Here is a 19,661-nt window from a genome sequence, read left to right as displayed (position 1 = left end):
CGCCGCCGCCGCCGAATCGTCAGTGGTGTCAGTCCCAGCTACAGCCATACTCTTAGACGGAGCTGTAGCTGCGGCCCGGATCGACAATGCAGGCTCAGCGGCTGCAGGTGCGGTTTCGCTATGGTGGATGATGGTGCGTCCGCCAGCGGAGGCGGCGGCGCCGCCGCCGCTGGCAACAGCGACGGCATCCTCCTCCTCTTCCTCCGTATCCCCCTCCGCTAGGATGGCTTTCTGGCGATGACCCTCTTGAAGCTGGCGCACAAAGCTGACCGTACGGCTGTTGGCGGCGCCGACGCCGCTGCCGCTACCACAGTAACGCGGCTGTTCGTACGAATCTCCGTACAGCTGGTACGGCACCAACACCTTTTCAATGAACCAAGTCCATTCGGTGCCTTGAACTCGGTCTTCCAGAAGCTGCATCAACCGTTCCTGCATGAGTAAGGTTTGGCACTACGTTAGGGTGTTTTGCGCCCTACAGCTCATTTCGACCTGCACGCCACTGCTAGAAGTTACAATACATGGGTTGCGTGGGTTTTAGATAAAGCCCAATTAAAAACCCAATCTAAAACCCAGGCTAAAACCCACCTGCACAAGCGCCCCCGACTGCGGATGCTCCCTGCAGGCCGCAGCCAGGTCCCTTCCCGCCAAAACCACCAGGTCTGTAGCCCGGCCAGCTACTGCCGTGACAGTCTGTTTCCTAGCTGCCTGATCAGGCAACAGCGCCAACTCGCTGAAGGCCTCTCCAGGCAACACCAGGCGATGGAGGTCGCCCTGGAGGGAGCGGAGCAGCACGGCGCCCTGCGGTAGCAACGCAGTAGCAGGCGGCTTTAGCAGGCGGTTTCGGAGGACAGTTGGTGGTTATTAATATGGTGTTTTGGTTTGCAGCGGCAGTAGCGCCGCAGAAGACGGATAGCTATGGGCAGTAGCTGCAGATGTAGCAGGTCGCTATAGCAGTAGCTGTAGGCTGTAGCAGGTGGTTGGCGCACAGGGCGCCAAGGAAGGTGCGCCAAGTGGTCCTGGCGGCTGATTGCAGGTAGTGGTGGTAGGGCAGGCAGGCGGCAGGTGGCGGATGAATCCTGACGGGCGGCGCACTCCCACTGCTGCCGCAACTGCTATAGGTCGCAGCCTCCTGCCGCGCATTCAAAGAGAACAAAACACGCACATACACGCATACCACACATGCACGCACACACATACGCACACACGCACAACCACAACCACATACACACACGCATGTTACGCACATACATACATACACACACAGGAAGCACGCACCTTTCGGACCAGATACATATGGTGCCCCGAGTCCCCCAAGCGGAATATCTCCTCGCCTGGAGTCACAGCAACCAGGCTCAGCCGCGCCTGTATGTATGTATGTTGTTACAGGGTGGTTAACTTCGCCAGCGGCCCCCTTTCCCGGGGCAGTCCCTGCTCTCCCCTGCTAGAGGGGCACCCTAATCCGTCACCCCATCCGACTTCAGAATGTATTCGTTGGGTTCGGCAACTCACCACCAGCATCCAACCAAATCTAGCGGATCAACGGCGCATCAACTTAGTTCCTGGTCAGCTCGCAAGTTGATATTATCACGTCCTACACCGTCCATATGATGGGGGGCCACCTCCCATTTCATCACTCCTCAAACACCCGAGGAGCCGGCAGGCGGATTTGAACCCGGGTCGACTGGGTCGACTGGGAGCAGAAGTCAGGCCTTAACCTCTGCCAGCCGCCTGCCTGTATGTATGTATGTAAATATGTATGTATGTATGTGGGGGCAGCGGCTGGGTATCATGCAAAATTCAAGGAAACAAATGTCAACATCAAAACGGTCGAGTTGGTGACAGTTGGTCGGAGTAAACGGAGAAGGTAGGGGAGTAAAAGGGCGGTAGCAGGGTGTGAAGTAGACAGTTTGATGCGACCATTATCAACCGCTCCCAACCGCTCCCAACCACTCACAGGCCTAAAACCCTATAACCCTAAAAACCCTACACCCCCCCCGCCCCACCCCCCCTCGCCCCACCCAACAGCCCCAACCCCGGACCTGAAGGGCGGCCATGAAGGGTTCATCACAGCCGGCGAACAGCGGCAGGCGGAGGAAGGGGTCGCTGAACAGACACCACTTGATGTCCTCAAGCAAGCCACGGGGCAATTCGGCAAGCAGGGCGTCAGTCTGCGTGCGTAACGTGTAGTCGTGTGTGGGGGGTGGGGTGGGGTGGGGGAAAAAGGGCGTGCGGTGCGGTGGGGGAAGGTAAACAACTGAAGGGGGGGAGAGAGGAGGTGAAAACGGAGGGCGGAGGAGGTGGGGGGGGATTCCTGGGAAACGCGGGGGACAAGGGCGGGAAATGACACACATACACACACGTGCGCGGGAAGAGGCACGCACGAAGGAAGCACGTGCACGTGTGTGTTATGTGTGTACACAATCATGCTGAAACGGCGCACACACATACATACATACATACATACATACATACATACATACATACATACATACATACATACATACATACATACATACATACATACATACATACACACACACCGGGATGTTCGTGTCGCGCCAGGAATTCGTAATAGGCCGCCACACGGTCCCGAAATTGCTGCGGGGCGGCCATGTAGCGGAGCGCGTCTGCCACCACGCTGGCCTTGACCTTGTAGCGACTGGACAGCGCATTCAAATTGGCGGCCAGGACTGCCATGTTGCTTACCTGCAAGTTAATGAGCAAGGAAAAAGAAAGACGCAGCTCGCGAAAGAGGGTGCATCTTGCAGCGGATTATTTGTAGCGGTTTGTTTGGTTCGCGGTTGTTTTGTTCGTTAGCAGTTGGTAGGATAACGGAATTGAAATAGCCGTTGTCTTCTTTTATATTTTATGGAAATATCCCGCACGTGTGTGCGGAACTTGTAACTTGTAATTCGATAGCCCACGAAATATATCCGATCATGGCCTTGACATCAAATTCGTGGAGAATAAATTGACGCCAACATTTTCAGAATTCTCGTTTATGCCCTTATGCTTATACATGATAGGATAACAGCAATTATTACCTTGTAGCTAGTCCTCAATGCGCACATGTCCTCAACAAGCAACAATTTTTTCTAGAGAAATCTGACCACCTTCTTCCTAAACACAAACACCAAAAGTGCCCTATTGATTACTCTACCCTATTTTTAAGACTCCTGTCTTTACACCACCACTCCCAGGCACAACCCAAAGTGGCCTTAAAACCGGTCCTAAAACCCTAAAACCCCGCCGCTTTCACCCTAAAACCCCGCCGCTTTCACCCTAAAACCCCGCTCACAATGAGCGCGTAAATGACCGCCCCGATGATGAGCATCATGATAAAGAAGGCTCTCTCGACATTGTTGTTTGCGTGGAGGTTGTCGGAGCCCACCACCAGTACGAATGAGTAGTACAGCGCCAAGCTGAATTCGTTATTAAGTAGCAAGGTAGGCAGGCAAACAGTTAGGTGGTTATGGAGTTGGTTCGGTAGTTGGGGAGTTCGTTGGGTAGCTAGGTGGTTGGACGAATGCCGGGATGAGTATGAAGATATGCAAGTCGCGATGCGGACTGTGCAGAGATTGGCAGGTGATTGGCGGTTAGTTGTTGCGGTTGACACGTGCATGTTACAAGTTCGGCAAAAATGGGGGGGGCGTCCGAAAAAGCCGGGGACCCCCCATGGACAGTCCATTTATATGTATATATATGTGTGTATGTATGCGTGTGTATGTGTGTATGTGTGTATGTGGTTATGTGTGTGTGTGTGTGCTACATGGTTGGGGGTGCGTGACCCCATACCTGTAAAACTACCCATACGAGCCGAAGGCCAAAGGGCAATATCTATACGCCTACAAGCCACGGAGAACAGGAAACACCGCACAATCAGCCCAGAATAGCGCCCAAAAGGGGTAACTGAGTTGCGGTGAGCCCACATACGTTCCAATTATAGGCTGGGCATTCCAATAACACGTGTTGTTCATCCTCGATTTGGCTATTAGTACCACAACAGCGGCAAAACCGCTGCCCCCTGGGGACGTGGTACTTGCCCCTTCGTGCTCAGTTTGCCTCCAAAGCCCAGCAACATAAACGAAACTGCATTAGCTTACGATGCGCTAAACGAGGAATGAAAACCTTAGCATGTGCTGGCCATGTATGTGTTTATGTATTTATGTGCGTATGTGTGTGAAGGTTACAAGTATCTGACCGGGCCTGACACTGGCCAGAGGCTGCTGCCCAGCAAGACGGAAAGACCGCCTAAGCGCTCTCCCGCGGACGGGAGAGGGGCGCTAGAGGGGCCTCTGCCCCCTCCTAAGCAGCCAAGAGCCGCAGGTCCGCTAGCTCCACTCTCCTCCCCCCCGGCGGGGGGAGACGGGTCGCACGCTCTCACGCTCTCATGAGTCAAGGCTCCGTCACGCGAGTTTGCGCACTGCGCCTGAAACACGAAACAAGACGCCCCTCTCCATCCCGGGCCTGATTTAGCTCTTGGAGTGAGGGCTCACTAAGACACAGGAAACCCGAAAGCTCGGTGTCTTACCCAATTCTCCGTTGCGGGGAAGCGGGCGAGGCGGGGCGCAAGAAACCCGTGCTTACCACCGGTATGTGTATGTATGTATGTATGTATGTATGTATGTATGTATGTATGTATGTATGTATGTATGTATGTATGTATGTATGTATGTATGTATGTATGTATGTATGTATGTATGTATGTATGTATGTATGTATGTATGTATGTATGTATGTATGTATGTATGTATGTATGTATGTATGTATGTATGTATGTATGTATGTATGTATGTATGTATGTATGTATGTATGTATGTATGTATGTATGTATGTATGTATGTATGTATGTACACATCGATCCGGGCCTGACGCTGGCCCGGGGCACCTAACCTTAGACCCCAACGGGAATAATGACCGCCAGGAAGCACTCTCCTCCTAGCTACGGCGGGAGGAGAGGGGCGAGAGGGGCCGCAGTCCCCTCCTGCTCGACCGAGGGCGTGCGAACCCCCGGTGTCTTTCCACCTCATGTACGTTTGTGCAAAATGCAAACTCTAATCCTAAGCCTTAAATGCTCCCCACACCACCTGCACCTCACGCACCTGTACTCCGTAATGATGCTGGTGGTGGTGGTTGTACCAGCCTTCCGCACTTGGTCGAAGAGCCAGGGCCAACCTGGGGTCAACAGACCCAGTCAGGCAGCCAGCCAGGCAGGTGAGGCAGGTAGGTCGGCATGTCGGCAGTCACAGATAAACTGACAGACAGACCCACTGAAAAAAGCCCCATTCCCCATATTCACCCCCACCCTCCCGCCCATAATGTCATATGCACACATGCATGCACATACGTACACGCATACACACATATACGCATACACACATGCACACATACATGCACACATACATGCACACATACATGCACACATACATGCACACATACATGCACACATACATGCACACATACACACGCACGGGCATTCCCCACCTCGCAGCCATTCACTGAGGCCATGCCAGGTACAACACGTCCAGTGAGCCACCAGCATCATCAGCACGAACAATCGACCAAGCCGCAGGTAGTTGGCGTAACGGAAACGGTCAAGAAAGCGAAGCAGCCTGTTGGTGTACAGTGGGTGGTGGTGGTACACAGTACGGAGGATTGGAGGAGGCACGTCAAGGTTCGGATTGCATCTCGGATTGCATCGTTGTCGTGGAATGAATCCGTATAAAGTGGATTCCGTTCTCCGTACTTGGATTTATATGGAAATCCAGGGATTTCAAATTCAGATCTTGCGCAAGCCTGACAAATCCCGTGAGATCTTCCTCGTACAGATTTTCCTAAATCTCGGCAGGTGCCATTGCACATATAGATCCAAAAAGATTATTAAGCAAAGGTGGATTGTCGTACCTGACAAGTTTGAGCAGCCGTACAAGACGGAGCAACGTCAACAAGGAGGCCACGTGGGAGTTCTTGTCACCGGTCAGCATCGCCTACATGTACGGCATGTGTAATGTGTAATGTGTAATGTTACAGAGTGGGAGGCTTCTGGGCCGCTTTATCACATTGTCAGTTCTAGATCATTTATCACCTTATAGCACCATCCACCACTACCACACTGTACTTCGCCATACGAACTGTAAGTCCAAGGCGGCGGATCCAGCCTTCAGGGACCCCTCCTCATCCATTCACCCGAACACCCGAAGAGACGGAGGGTTCGGCAATCGCCACCAATCCAGCGTGCGAATCTGGTCCATCAACTGTGACCTCAACTCCACATCTCAGCAGCTAGCCATAATCTCGCGCTCCCGACTAATTCGGGGGTCCCGACTAACATCTCTAATTCGGGGGTCCCGACTAACATCTCTAATTCGGGGGTCCCGACTAATCTCGCGCTCCCGACTAATACGGCATGTGTACGGACGGCACACGAGGGCCTTTCAACGCCAGAAGAAAGGCGAATGGCACTCCTCCCATCCAGCTCTCGCAACGGATAAAAGGTGCGCGTTAACATTAATGCTCTGTACACAGCTTTTTCTACTTCTTTAGAGTTAAACTGAACTTTTCCTTTCAACCAGGCGAAATTTTCATCTTTTTCTTTTTAAGTTCTGCAATATAATCCACGAAGATGGGGTAAAAGATATTTGGCAAGATAATAAGGAAGCATCCCTCCCCTAAAACTCCTGTGCCTCACCCCATCTCTCGAAGCCCCTCCTCCTACCCAACCTACCGTGTATACGGGTGCTCGCCTGGTGCATTTCGTGTATTGGGTTTTAGTAAGGTCATCTCCTAGGGTTTTAGGGTGTCTTCTAGTGTTTTAAAGGTTTTCCCGTCCTTTCCGTGACCTCTCACCCCTCTAGATCAGGACAGCCTCCGCTGCCCCGTACGAACTTTTACATTTTTTAAAATCACTTGGGGCAATAAAACTTGATTTCCTTTCAAAATTACAGTTCGCTCGTTTGTAAGCGGTAAAATTGTTAGAAACGTTTTTTATAATTTTGGATTGCGGACGACCATTTACATGTAGCTGACTGCAGTGGTGGTCAAAGTTTACACAACCCTACGTCCCCTCCGGAGCCGCTCCAGGATCCCCTCCCCTCCCCTGTCCCCTCCTCTCCCTGACGGCCCCCGCTCACTCGCAGTACTTCGGTCCAGGGAAGGGAAGAAACCAAATCCAGGGGGAGCATTGTACGGCAGTAGTGTTGGGCAATACGGCGAGTGTCGCGAACGAGCTCGCCTGTTTCGCTGATGTAGGCGGACCTGCGAACATGCGTTGGTGCGTGCGCGTGCACGTGTGCGTGTGTATATGTGTGTATGTGTACGTGTGCGTGTGTGCGCACATGTACATATGTATGACGTTGATTACACTGTGGGCTGAAAAGCCGGGGGCCCAGGGCCGAAACACAGTATGTATGATGTGTGAAACAGGGGGGTGTATCTTCGCCCGTGGCAGCTACCCTGCGAAACCCTGCCTTCCCCGGTATTTCGGGGCTCCCTCATCCAGTCACCCTAGTCAACTTCTCAGTGGATCGCTCAGGTTCCGCACCCACCACCAGCATCCAACGGAATCTGCCGGGTCGACAGCGGCCCAACTCCATTCCTGGTCGGCTCGCGGATTAACTTTATCCCAGGTCGCCACCGTCCATCAACTGGGGGCACAATGCCTTCCACCATCGAAAGGACTTTTGACCCTAATGGGTATCGATCCCGGGATCTCCCGGGGGCAATGATCGCGCCTTACCAGTAGTGCCAAACCCTAGTATGAGTGTATGCATGTGTATGAACTTCTTCGGCAAAACGGAGGTCATGGGCCTAAGAAACCAACAGGACGTGTTACTTTCCGTACTCACCTAAGCTGTACGACGAGATCCACCCAAAACACTCCCAGTATGGCCCACTCCGCAATATCCAGCGCAAAGTGGCGTACGGCACTGAAACCCGCCTGGCGCGGCACATCACGCGGAGTGGGTTCGAGTCCGGTCATTGACAGGCCCCCCGTCGTACAAAAGTTAAGAAAGCAAACCGCACACCAGGATGAGCGGTTTTTAAAACTCCACAGGACGTGCAAGTACGTGAAATGGCATAGTGGGCAGTACGAAGCGCAGTACGAGCAACGAAGCTGATGTCATTTGGGGGTCCTGCTGGGACGGTTAGTCGGTTAGTTGTTGAGTCGGCTGATCGGTAGGTTGGTTGGCGAGTCTTCTGCCGCCTTGTACTCGCGGCACCACCATACAGCTGAACCGGAGCAGCAGCCCTTTACCATCGAGCAGCAACTAACTAACCAACTAACCTGCAACGGAACCATGGCGGCTGTGTAGAGCAATAGCGCCAGCAGCAATGCGTCCCAACTGTTCGCGAAAATCCACAGTATGCAGGGGTTTGGTTTTTTGTCAGGTTTTAGGGCTTTTCGCTTCAAGGCAGTCCTAACGGTAATAACTGTTTTTTATTTGCGACGCCGCAACGAAACCAGAAGGCTGCAGCTCACGTCAGTTCGGGTCCCGTACACAATCGTTCTACTAATGGACCATGTGGGTACGACCCTCCCGTCGTATCCACGTCATAATCCTTGACGTACGACAGTCCTATAATTGGATAAATTATCTAAAAATCATGGAAAGGATTTAATTCTTCGCCTACCCTATCTCGTCTTACCTGTCTTTGACTTTCGAAGGGAGAAATAGCGGCAGATATTTGTCAAAGCCATCCCATACGCTGCCAGTCTTCAGTAACCCCCGAATACCGAAATTGCGAACTTCCCAGAAGCACGCGTACAAGCTGCCGAAGCCGCCGCCGCGGCGGCGCCGCCGCTGGTTCCATATCCCGTCCCCCCAATCGAGCCCGGAGGAGCCGCGGCTGCTGCTGATGCTGCTGTTTTTACGGGCAACCGCCGCCGCTGCCGCGGCGGCGGCTGAGGAGGACCAAATCGCCTCCGGCGCGCCGCCGCCGCCGCCGCCGCTGCTATACCCCTGACGCTGCCGCCGCTGCCGCCGCTGCCGCCGCCGCAAGCCCACAGAACCCTCACCGCCGCCGCCGCCCCCCCCGCCGCCGCGGCCGGGTGACGCCGGCGCGTCATTCAGTTCGTTGATATAATCTTGGGATGACATTATCCACCAGTCTAGCTCCTTGGAGATGGCTCTCGCAGTAATGCCAACGCCGCCACTTCTGCTGTTCATGAAAAAATCGGTCTCGTCTTCCAATGCGCGGTCAGCAGCGGTGACGGCGGCGGCAGCAGCAGCCGCCGCCGCCGTCCCCCCATCTCCGTCCGCAACTTGCCCAGGCAGCAGCAAGCCCGCACGCCCCGACGGCCGCCGTCGTCGAAGTGCTGACGTGGAGCGAGGGCAACGGTACGACACGGTTTCCAGTCCGGCGCCGCTGACACCGCTGCCCGCGTCGGCCTCAGCTTCGGCGCGATTCTTGGCCATACTGTGCGACCGCGGCAAGTCAACTGTACGGCTGAACCCAGCGCCGACGTGGCCTGCGAGATTCGCAATTTCGGCGGCGGCGGCAGCGGCCTCGGTTTCAAGGCTGTCATCTGTCGCCAGGCCTGCTACAGCTGCAGTAGCTGGCAAGCCCGCCGCCGCCGCCACAGGCGTTAACGCACCAGCTGTAGCTACAGCAGTGGCGGTAGGTTCTGACGGCTGGAGGGGAAAGCATTCACTGCAAACCGTGTTACCGCTGCTCCTGTACGGCACCTCAAGCCAACCACCAGCCACATCCAACTCGCTCCCATCAGCGCCGCCAGCAGGTCCTCTCGACGCGGCGGCTGTGTCGTCACATGGTTGACCTCGGCCGTACACCATGATGACGGCAGTAGCGTCCGATAGAGGTCTTGGAGAATCGATGCCATTGCCTTCCCCGTCTAGGTGCTGTAGCTGCGACGTCTCGCCAGCGGCGGCGGCTGCGCTGGACTGTGGCTGTAGCCGTAATGCCGTACGACTTGCATCCCGACGGCCGTTGCCTAATGTGGCATCCAAGGCATTGCGCATCATGGCTCGCGACGGTGCGTGCGCCTGTGGCCAAGGTGACTCGTTGGTGGTCCCAGAATCCGCTGGCAGCTGCGCCACCGGCGCTGTTGCCATCGCGCCACCTGGCTGCCTTGCATCATGCTCCAGCTGCTGCTGTGGCGGCTGCCGCGCGCGCAAGTGCATCGGATGCTCTTGCAATGGATAATGTTGTTGTTGTTGTTGTTGTTGTTGTTGCTGCTGCTGCTGCGGGTGTTGTACGGGCGTTGGCTTTCGTGCTTGGCCATGCCCAATGGACAAGACGCGCAGCGGCGTCCGCGGCAGGCCAAAGCCAGTGGCCGCGGTGTCGTACACTGGCGGTGGCGCCTCCACCCAGGAAGCCCGGCGCATAATGGGGCCGGAGTCCTGTACGGGACAGAGGACGGACGGGCCTTACGGATTTCAGTTGGATGGTGCATGCCGGGGTGGAGGGATGCAAAAGCGGGCGGGGCGCGGCAGGCGCACCAAGATTTAGACATGGCCCTGAGTGGGTTATGCTGGATGCTGCTAGTGATAGCACGACAATGCGAGAGGGACGTCTTGCTGCATACGCGCCGATGTGCTGGATGGACCAGTTTTGACCAGAGCAAGAACAATTTGCAAAGCGCCCTTTTCGCGGCGCATGTAATATTGTATGTAAACCTATAGATGGTGAAACCAAACATAGTCTGTGATGCGGCCCGCGTGTCATGTACCACGTGATTTTGTTATGCCGCATGGACATGGCTCGCTGGCACCCTGCTCGTACCTCCGCTGGCCACCCATGGCTATTGGTTCTTGTGAAAAGGTTTGACTTATTTTCAAGGGCGTGCCACGTTGTTGAGCGCGATTCATTTTTGTAGACCCGTTGATGTGGGCGCCTGGTGCGCTCGGCGGCATCAAGGGCGTCTGACACTCTGTTATCCGATTCATGCTGCTGCAAAGCTTCAGCAACCTACATCAGCAGGCAGGAGTGTAAAATCCGTAAAGAAGGCTGAGAGATTACGCTGCCCAAGCGCATGGGACATCGTTACCGACCAAAGCATCGCTGTCGTTAATATATTGTACCAGCAAGAACGACTGTGCTGCTTCTGCCATAGCTTTATTGAGAGTCAAAGGTCTGTCCTTGCGAGCCTCACCCCTTCTGGGTGGTCGCTGGATTTCGAACCTATTTGCGCGATTCACATTTCATCAGATGCAGCACATATACTGTTTGATGCTATAGGCCAGCAAGGTATCACTGTGGCCCCCCAATAGTTCATTTGGAACACCACAACTCGTTCTATGATATGTTCGGACAACGAGGCAGGTGCCAGTCGCGCCTGGATGCATACAAACGATATCTGATTTCCATCACGTTATTCAGTTACTAGCCTACCTCTTGCCGTAACTCATTAGTACGAGCGCCAACTAAAACTGAAACTTTCCTGGATTGGTCGTTTCGTCAAGTTCATCCTTACAGGAATTTTCTTCAAGTTCATCCTTACACACCTACGAAGCAGCATTCAGATTTCATCGCTTTTATTGTTTGCTGCCATTTCTTCTCATTCAGTCGCAGTCATTTTCATTCCATCGCAGCCGTTTCCAGATTCATAAGAATGCAAATTAAATTTAAGCACCAAATAACAGTGTCTGTTGACGCATGTCACCGTAGTATTGTAAGGAGGCCAAGATGTGGCGATAGGCGCCGGGGCCCAACGGCCTCGTGGGCAGTAGACTGCATACTGCTGCGAGATGCGAAGATTGCCGTAGCTGCTGCTCGCTTGTCCTTGCTTCCCTTTCGAGCAATCAACAAGAGTTTTGTGCTCCTGTCTCCCTTGACCTGTACTCTCGTGGCTCTGCCTAAGCTGGCCGATACCGACCGTGTCATGAATGAGCGAAAACAGAGAGCGGAGACCCCGGGGGGCTGCCAAGGGCACTTACACTGTAGAACAAACTAGCAGCTACAAAAGCTGAAGATCTACGCTCTACTGAATGCATGGCAGAACGCCTGTAACGAAAGAGCGGAAGCAATCGAGTCGCCATATGATAACAGTTGCACAAATGTCGGACAGAACCCGTCTGAGGGGTTCCTATCGCTGTACTCCGTCGCATCTATCACAAGCAGACTGGCGAGCTGGGGTAGATTCCGCTGCCCTAAATAATACATTTTGCAGAAATTATACACGGAATTCCTTTGAAAAATTGAAATACAGGAAGGCCTTGGCAGGGAAAATGTTGACACGCAAGGTTTGGCACGCGCGTGAGGGGCGAATACGCGGGTCATGCACGTACATCTGCCGCCTATTACTAGGATGTGTAGATAATATATCTACTAGATATAGCTGCCCTCATAACACCTCGTCAATTTCAAACGACTGGCTGACATGCTGGGTGATACAGATGAACGGTCAAGGGGGCCACACTATCAGGGAGCAGAAGCACAGACCAGCAGAAGCATCAGGTAGTCTTACATCTTCGCAGGCTTCAACTGGCCTTTGCCCCCCCTCAGGGCTCGTATGGGCCCCCAGGTTACACCTCTGGAGGCTAATGCAACTTTAAACGGTCTAGTGAACACGCATCCACACTGTAGTGAGTCTGGTTGAGACGTACCAGAATACAACGAAATGTAGCAGCGGAAAACAGACCACAATAGGTGGTAAAGGTGCGAGGTGGGTGTGACCACGACACCAGTAGTAATAGCAGCGCTAGACTACTCATGCCTACCAGGCATCCGCACCGGATTATATACGATCGGTAACTGGCGACCGTAGCCCTGCGGGACTTCTCTTAACCTTCCTTGATAGGATAGGTCGATCGACGCGACTGTATGACTGACGACTGTCACACTTTACACAACCGACAACCTGTCAGTTGATCTCAGCCTCGAACGTTGGAACGTCCGTTCGATATCCAACTGGGATATGCTGGGATTCGTTAATTACATAACCATACTGGTTAGATTGACCAACCATAGGCCACAACATTTATCCCCTCCTTTTAGGAGTCGTGTCCTCACGACTACGGGACTTAATGAACTGCAACTCAGCAGCCATATCCGGTGTAAAGTGGTCAGCTGGTTCCCAACTGTTATGTTCCGACTCGAAACCTTTCCACTTAACCAGATATTCATCGACGTACTTACGTCCCACCTTCCGGCGGCGATAGTCCAATACTCGGTCTATCGGATAAGTAGTATCCTCAGAGAACTCCTCCGGTAATTGCTCAACAGGCAACGGTTGAAAAGTACCATCGGTACGGTAGGGCTTAACAAGCGATACATGAAATACATTATGTATCTTCAAGTTGCTTGGAAGCTTCAGCTTCACAGCGACATTTCCTACCATTTGTTCGACCTCGAACGGGCCACACCAACGAGGCGTGAGTTTACGAATGCCCTTACCTCGCAAACGCAAGTTTTTAGTACTTAATAAAACAAGTTGTCTTGGCTCAAACAAAACATCCCTTTTCTTGGCGTTGTAGTGTTGCTCAGTACGACTTTGAGCCGCCAATAAACATCGTTTAGCATCAGCTAGGCGTTGATCCATTGTTTGCACAAATGCCTTAGCTGTTGGTACAGTAACATCTAACTCTCGTACAGTAGGTGTTGCAGGATGATAACCGTAATTTAGAAAGAAGGGTGTTTGACCAGTAGACCGGTTTACCGAATTGTTAACAGCAAATTCCGCCAAGGATAAAACTTTATCCCACGTGGATGGAGATCCATCACAGTAATTTCGTAACATGTCGGCCAGCACACGGTTCATGCGCTCTGTTTGACCATCGGTCTGTGGATGGAATGCTGTAGACAGATCTGAACGAAGATCGATCATACGAGCCATATGTTGCCAGAACATTCCAGCAAACTGCGGTCCTCTATCAGAGACTGTTGTTTTGGGCAATCCATGCAATCGAACAACGTTTGCAAGGAACAACTCCGCAGTTTTCTCGGCTGTGACATGCGTATTGGTTGGTACAAAATGAGCCATCTTGGTGAGACGATCCACCACAACAAAAATGGCGTCGTGTTGTCGTTGCGTACGCGGCAAACCAACCACAAAATCCATTGAGACACTGTCCCACGGCATGTCTGGTATTGGCAACGGTTGCAACAAACCATGTTGTCGCCCTGACAAGGTTTTGTTACGTTGACATTTATCACAACAACGTACGAAAGACTCGATATCTGCTGTTATCCCAGGCCACCAATGGTGTCGTTGTACTAACTCAAGGGTGCGAGCGACTCCTGGGTGTCCACCCATGGGTCCTCCATGACAGCGATCTATCAGTTCTTGTCGTAGTTGGGGCTCACATGGAACGACAATACTTCGACGTCCCGTAGGCATCGCCTTGAGCCAGTAGCCTTGTTCATTACGTAGCTACGTTTAGTGATTGACCGAACCAAGGATCCTTAGCATACCCAGCCAGGATACGTTCTCGAAGCGTACATGCTTTCGTCCTTCGGGTTATCGCATTCAGTGAGGGATGTCGACTGAGAGCATCAGCTACATTCAGTTTCCCAGCACGATGTTCCCACAATAAATGAAATCGACTAAGGAACTCAAGCCAACGTGCTTGCCTTCGATTTAACGTGGGTTGCGTTTTGAGGTAAAATAACGGGTGATGATCCGTTGCCACGCGTACGTCATGTGGTCCTTCGAGGTAGCATCGCCACTCTTTTAGGGCATGGATTACACCAAGCAATTCCTGCTCTCCCGTTGTATAGTTCCGCTCGGCTGGCGTGAACGTTTTACTGGTGAACGCAATAGGGGCTCCATCTTGGAGAAGTACAGCACCTGTTCCCCTTAACGATGCGTCCGAAATCACCTCAAAAGAGAACGGTTTGGTCAAATCAGGGTACCGAAGCAAGACATCGTCTGCCAAGGCTTTCTTTACTACCTCAAAGGCTTCACGTGCCGAGGGAGTCCACTCGGGCAATATGTTTGCTTTACCACAAAGCATATCGGTTAGGGGTGCCGACAACGCAGCATATGACCGAATATATTTACGAAAATAATTGGTCAACCCCAAGAACTGACGCAGCTCTGTAATCGAGTTAGGGTGTATTTCCAGTGCGGATTAAGGCCAGGGATTAAGGTCCCGCTATTCCCGGCTAATCCCCGGCTGATCCCTGGCAATTCTTAAGGCCTGGGATTAGCGCTGGGATTAAGGCCGTACAAAGGGCGATGTATACTTTCTATGTGATTCTGAAGCTAAAATTGTTAAGTTCTGAACTAGTTTGGGCATTAGGAATTGAATCAGTATTAGATATGAACAGGAAGCGCACTCTTCTCGCCGTTCATCTCTTCATCACCTTTTGAGCAACCCAAAACAGGAATTGCTTATTTGAGATCATATATATGGAACTACCTAGAAATTAACGTCAGACATGGCGCCGTGAATGCTAATCCAGATACGGAAAGATACTACCTGGCTCGAGCCAGGTAAGGGTGTATTTCCAGTGCGGATTAAGGCCAGGGATTAAGGTCCCGCTATTCCCGGCTAATCCCCGGCTAATCCCTGGCAATTCTTAAGGCCTGGGATTAGCGCTGGGATTAAGGCCGTACAAAGGGCGATGCATACTTCCTATGTGATTCTGAAGCTAAAATTGTTAAGTTCTGAACTAGTTTGGGCATTAGGAATTGAATCAGTATTAGATATGAACAGGAAGCGCACTCTTCTCGCCGTTCATCTCTTCATCACCTTTTGAGCAACCCAAAACAGGAATTGCTTATTTGAGATCATATATATGGAACTACCTAGAAATTAACGTCAGACATGGCGCCGTGAATGCTAATCCAGATACGGAAAGTTACTACCTGGCTCGAGCCAGGTAATAACTTTTTTGTCACAGGTTGCCAGGTAAATACATGGGCATCAAGTTCAGTTTATGTTCTTTCCTAATCTCTTGCTAGCTCCCGCTAATCTTCTGATTAGAGAACACGGTGTCCTGAGGAATTTCTTAATCCCCGGCTAATCCTGCTTAATCCCGGTGGGATTTCCACTGCCGGGATTAGCGCAGGGATTAACGCTAATCCCTGGCCTTAATCCGCACTGGAAATACACCCTAATAACTTTTTTGTCACAGGTTGCCAGGTAAATACATGGGCATCAAGTTCAGTTTATGTTCTTTCCTAATCTCTTGCTAGCTCCCGCTAATCTTCTGATTAGAGAACACGGTGTCCTGAGGAATTTCTTAATCCCCGGCTAATCCTGCTTAATCCCGGTGGGATTTCCACTGCCGGGATTAGCGCAGGGATTAACGCTAATCCCTGGCCTTAATCCGCACTGGAAATACACCCTTAGGTAACGGCCAGTCACGCACAACGCGGACTTTCTTGGGATCAGGACGTACACCTGACGTACTGATAATATGTCCCAGGTACTCTAACTCTGTTTGTGCCCAGTGACATTTTGAGGCTTTGGCGTGGAGACGTTCCCGTCTGAGCACTTCGAAAACCTGTTCCAAGTGTCGTAAATGCTCTTCACGACTTCGTGAATGAATCAAGATATCATCCAGGTACACCACCACAAAGCGACCAATAAACGGTTCCATGACACGATTCATAACTGTTTGAAACGTAGCGGGAGCATTGGTCAGACCGAACGGTAACACTACATACTCATAGTGACCGAGGGGTGTCCGGAATGCCGTTTGCGGAACATCTTCGTTACGAATACGAATTTGGTTATATCCTTGTTGAAGGTCGATGGATGAGTACACTGTACTACCACCGAGACTATCGACTAGATCATCGATCCGTGGTGAAGGATACCGGTTCTTTACCGTTTGAGCGTTTAGCCCACGATAGTCTACAACCATTCGTAGTGTGCCGTCCTTTTTAGCAACGAAAAGGATTGGTGCAGCCCACGGCGAACTACTTGGCCGTATCATCCCTTTACGCAACAAGTCTTCAACTTGTCGTTTAACTTCCTCCAATTCATTTGGAGTTAGTCGATATAGGGGCCGAGCAACGGGCTGAGCACCTTCGACCAGCGGGATGGTATGAGTCACCAATCTTTCAGGAGGTGGCTCAGTTATGTCCGCAAAGATATCCTGATATCGCTCCAACAAGGCGGCGATTTCTGGATCCGTCACTTTTACTTCAGCGGCTGAGGTAGTCGGTACGTCCGGCCCACCTGACCCACGGGTCGCAGCTGCGCGTACTACTGCGCCAGCAGTTAGCCGCGGACGGACTAATAACACGTGCGCTCCCTTTCGCATCATGTTTTTCGCCTGTGTGCGATTAATTGATAAGCACTCTGCCCTGGCTTGCATTGTCATGATAACGTGATGTTTTGGGCGCTGATCTTTGGAAGGATCCTCCTTTCCGTGCGAATAGGTACGACGAAACTCTTGCGTACCCTTCCGGAGTGTTACCACTCTGGTGTCAAAATCGATTCGCATTCGACTTTGCTCTAAGATATTCGCACCTAAGATCAGATCAGCCGAGGTTGGCAACCCCTTCATCACTAGGGCAGGTACTACCAACCGCACCGGTCCCACTCTCACCTTCAGCATCGTTTGACCAACGATGGGGGACATTCCACCATCCGCCAACCGTACGTACGTGAAGGTTGAGGGTAGCACGTGAAGATGAAGAAGACGCACCAGCGCCTCGGAAACGAAGCTATGCGTAGCTCCCGAATCCAACATGGCTATAAACGTAGACCCTGAAATCTTCACTGCTAGGTGAGGAACAGCCTTCCCAAAAGCCATACAGGCAGGGATTTCTTCCGTGCTGTCTGGACCATCATACCATACCTCCATAACTTCAGTAATAGGAGGAAGAAGCGCGCGGCTTCCTTGTACATCTGGTACGTAAAACAAAGAGGTACCCACTGGGTATCGTCGTACCAATTTCATGCCTTTTAACAAAGATGGTTCCGTTCCACTAGGAACTAGTATGCAAGCTGCTGTTGACTGTGGAGCCAGCGGCTTACAGGCACGATACTGCGTTACGTACGCAGGCAAGTCAGCTGCATTCGGAGCCATCCAGACTGTATGTCCGGCAACGTTGGTATCAAGGCATGGGCGGGCTGTACACGAGAAAGCGTTACATACGGCAGACAAGCCGCAGTCTGATGCACATGCATCTAAAGTGAACTCTCGGCCCACAGTGGTTACAATACTAGCAACTTCGCTTTCGTGCACTGATCGTCCCAAACCCTGCCAATACTTGGACCAAAGACAATTCCCATCCGGGCGCCGAACGAACCTCGGAGGGGCAACTCCCTAGGCAACAGTGCCACCGGCACCACCGGCGCCAGCATCCTCGTTCCAACGAGGACAGTTGTGATAGGTGTGATCCAAACCCAGGCACACCCAGCAACCGTGGAGGGACATCGCCAGTTCAATCTGCGCTTTTGGTAGGTACCCCCCACCAGGCGCTGGCTTGTTAGACAGTGCCAGGTTCACCCGCTGACGCTTCCGTCCCATCACTTGTTGCCATTCGCCCTGGACCATTCGGCCCGCACCGCGACCGGCAGCCTCTGCACCGCGACCTGCGGCGGCTCCTCCTCGGGCACCACGGCCTCGACCCGGGTTAACATTACCCCGGCCTCCCTGTCCGCGACCCCCACCTGGACCATTGCGTCCGGCCATGCGGCCTGCTGGGCCACCACCACGTCCACCACCCCGGCCACGGCCTCCAGCACCACGGCCCACACCCGCGTTGGCCGGCTGAATAGGGGCAGCGACGGGCGGCGCCTGGACAGGTCCAGCGTGTACTGGAGCGGGTGCCGCCACAGCAGCAGCAAAGGAAGGTGGAGCCATCTGCGCATCCGGGAGCTGTGCGACCGCAACAGCTGCTGGCACAGCAACGGGCTGTGCGGGGTCTGGCATTGCGCCAGCGGCGGGTGCTCCAGCAATAGGGATTACTGGTTGACCAACAGGTGCGACGGGCACGGGCACAACGGGTGCCAACGGGGGAGCGGCAGCGCCAGCCTCACCCGCTGCAGGGGCAGCAGCAGCAGCAGGCGCAGCTGCGGCATCAGCAACTTGCTGAAAGGGGATATTCAGGTTAACTCCACCTGGTGCGGCAGCATTCTGCGCCGGGCCCCAACCTGCGCCCCATTGCCAACTGGCAAGGTTGAACCCACCTGGGTTCCCTGAGGAGCCTGACGCCATAGCGACGTCGAGTGACCCACCGGGGTCGTTTGTTCCGCCTGTCCCGTTCACTACAATACAGTAGGATCTTGCTCACCGGGACAGCTAATCGAACAACTTACTTGCAGTAAGAAGTTACTTACTGGGAGAGATAGTCAGACGTGCGAAATGTTCGCACTCCCTATCAATGCGGCCCGGAATGAGGGACTGCCGCTGTCCCATGGACCTATGGTCTCGATACCAAATCTGTAGTGAGTCTGGTTGAGACGTACCAGAATACAACGAAATGTAGCAGCGGAAAACAGACCACAATAGGTGGTAAAGGTGCGAGGTGGGTGTGACCACGACACCAGTAGTAATAGCAGCGCTAGACTACTCATGCCTACCAGGCATCCGCACCGGATTATATACGATCGGTAACTGGTGACCGTAGCCCTGCGGGACTTCTCTTAACCTTCCTTGATAGGATAGGTCGATCGACGCGACTGTATGACTGACGACTGTCACACTTTACACAACCGACAACCTGTCAGTTGATCTCAGCCTCGAACGTTGGAACGTCCGTTCGATATCCAACTGGGATATGCTGGGATTCGTTA

The 19,661-nt window shown here is 52.8% G+C and overlaps 2 protein-coding genes across 2 annotated transcripts in view; both read right to left on the bottom strand.

The window, feature by feature from the left end:
* The window catches only part of VOLCADRAFT_96455 (uncharacterized protein), a gene marked incomplete at both ends in the record, with an annotated part of 8,857 nt that extends 5,520 nt beyond the window's left edge, over nt 1-3,337 (bottom strand). Inside the window, 5 exons of the mRNA XM_002955468.1 lie at nt 271-429; nt 586-798; nt 2,040-2,254; nt 2,586-2,706; nt 3,299-3,337. Coding sequence (XP_002955514.1) covers nt 271-429; nt 586-798; nt 2,040-2,254; nt 2,586-2,706; nt 3,299-3,337 — 747 coding nt within the window. The remainder of the gene's footprint in view (nt 1-270; nt 430-585; nt 799-2,039; nt 2,255-2,585; nt 2,707-3,298) is intronic.
* A 1,557-nt stretch (nt 3,338-4,894) lies between these two features.
* VOLCADRAFT_96454 (uncharacterized protein) lies at nt 4,895-18,947 on the bottom strand (the record flags this gene model as incomplete). Its single annotated transcript, XM_002955467.1, has 7 exons — nt 4,895-4,942; nt 5,103-5,175; nt 5,905-5,987; nt 8,285-8,342; nt 8,647-10,361; nt 18,537-18,683; nt 18,906-18,947. 7 exons carry the CDS (start codon nt 18,945-18,947, stop codon nt 4,895-4,897), a joined length of 2,166 nt encoding a protein of 721 aa, XP_002955513.1.
* Nucleotides 18,948-19,661: the final 714 nt, after the last annotated feature.

This window comes from Volvox carteri (genome assembly GCF_000143455.1).
Source record: "Volvox carteri f. nagariensis unplaced genomic scaffold VOLCAscaffold_52, whole genome shotgun sequence".
Lineage (NCBI taxonomy): Eukaryota > Viridiplantae > Chlorophyta > Chlorophyceae > Chlamydomonadales > Volvocaceae > Volvox > Volvox carteri.
Note: the sequence above shows the minus strand (reverse complement) of the source record. Positions and strands in the feature narration are given on the sequence as shown.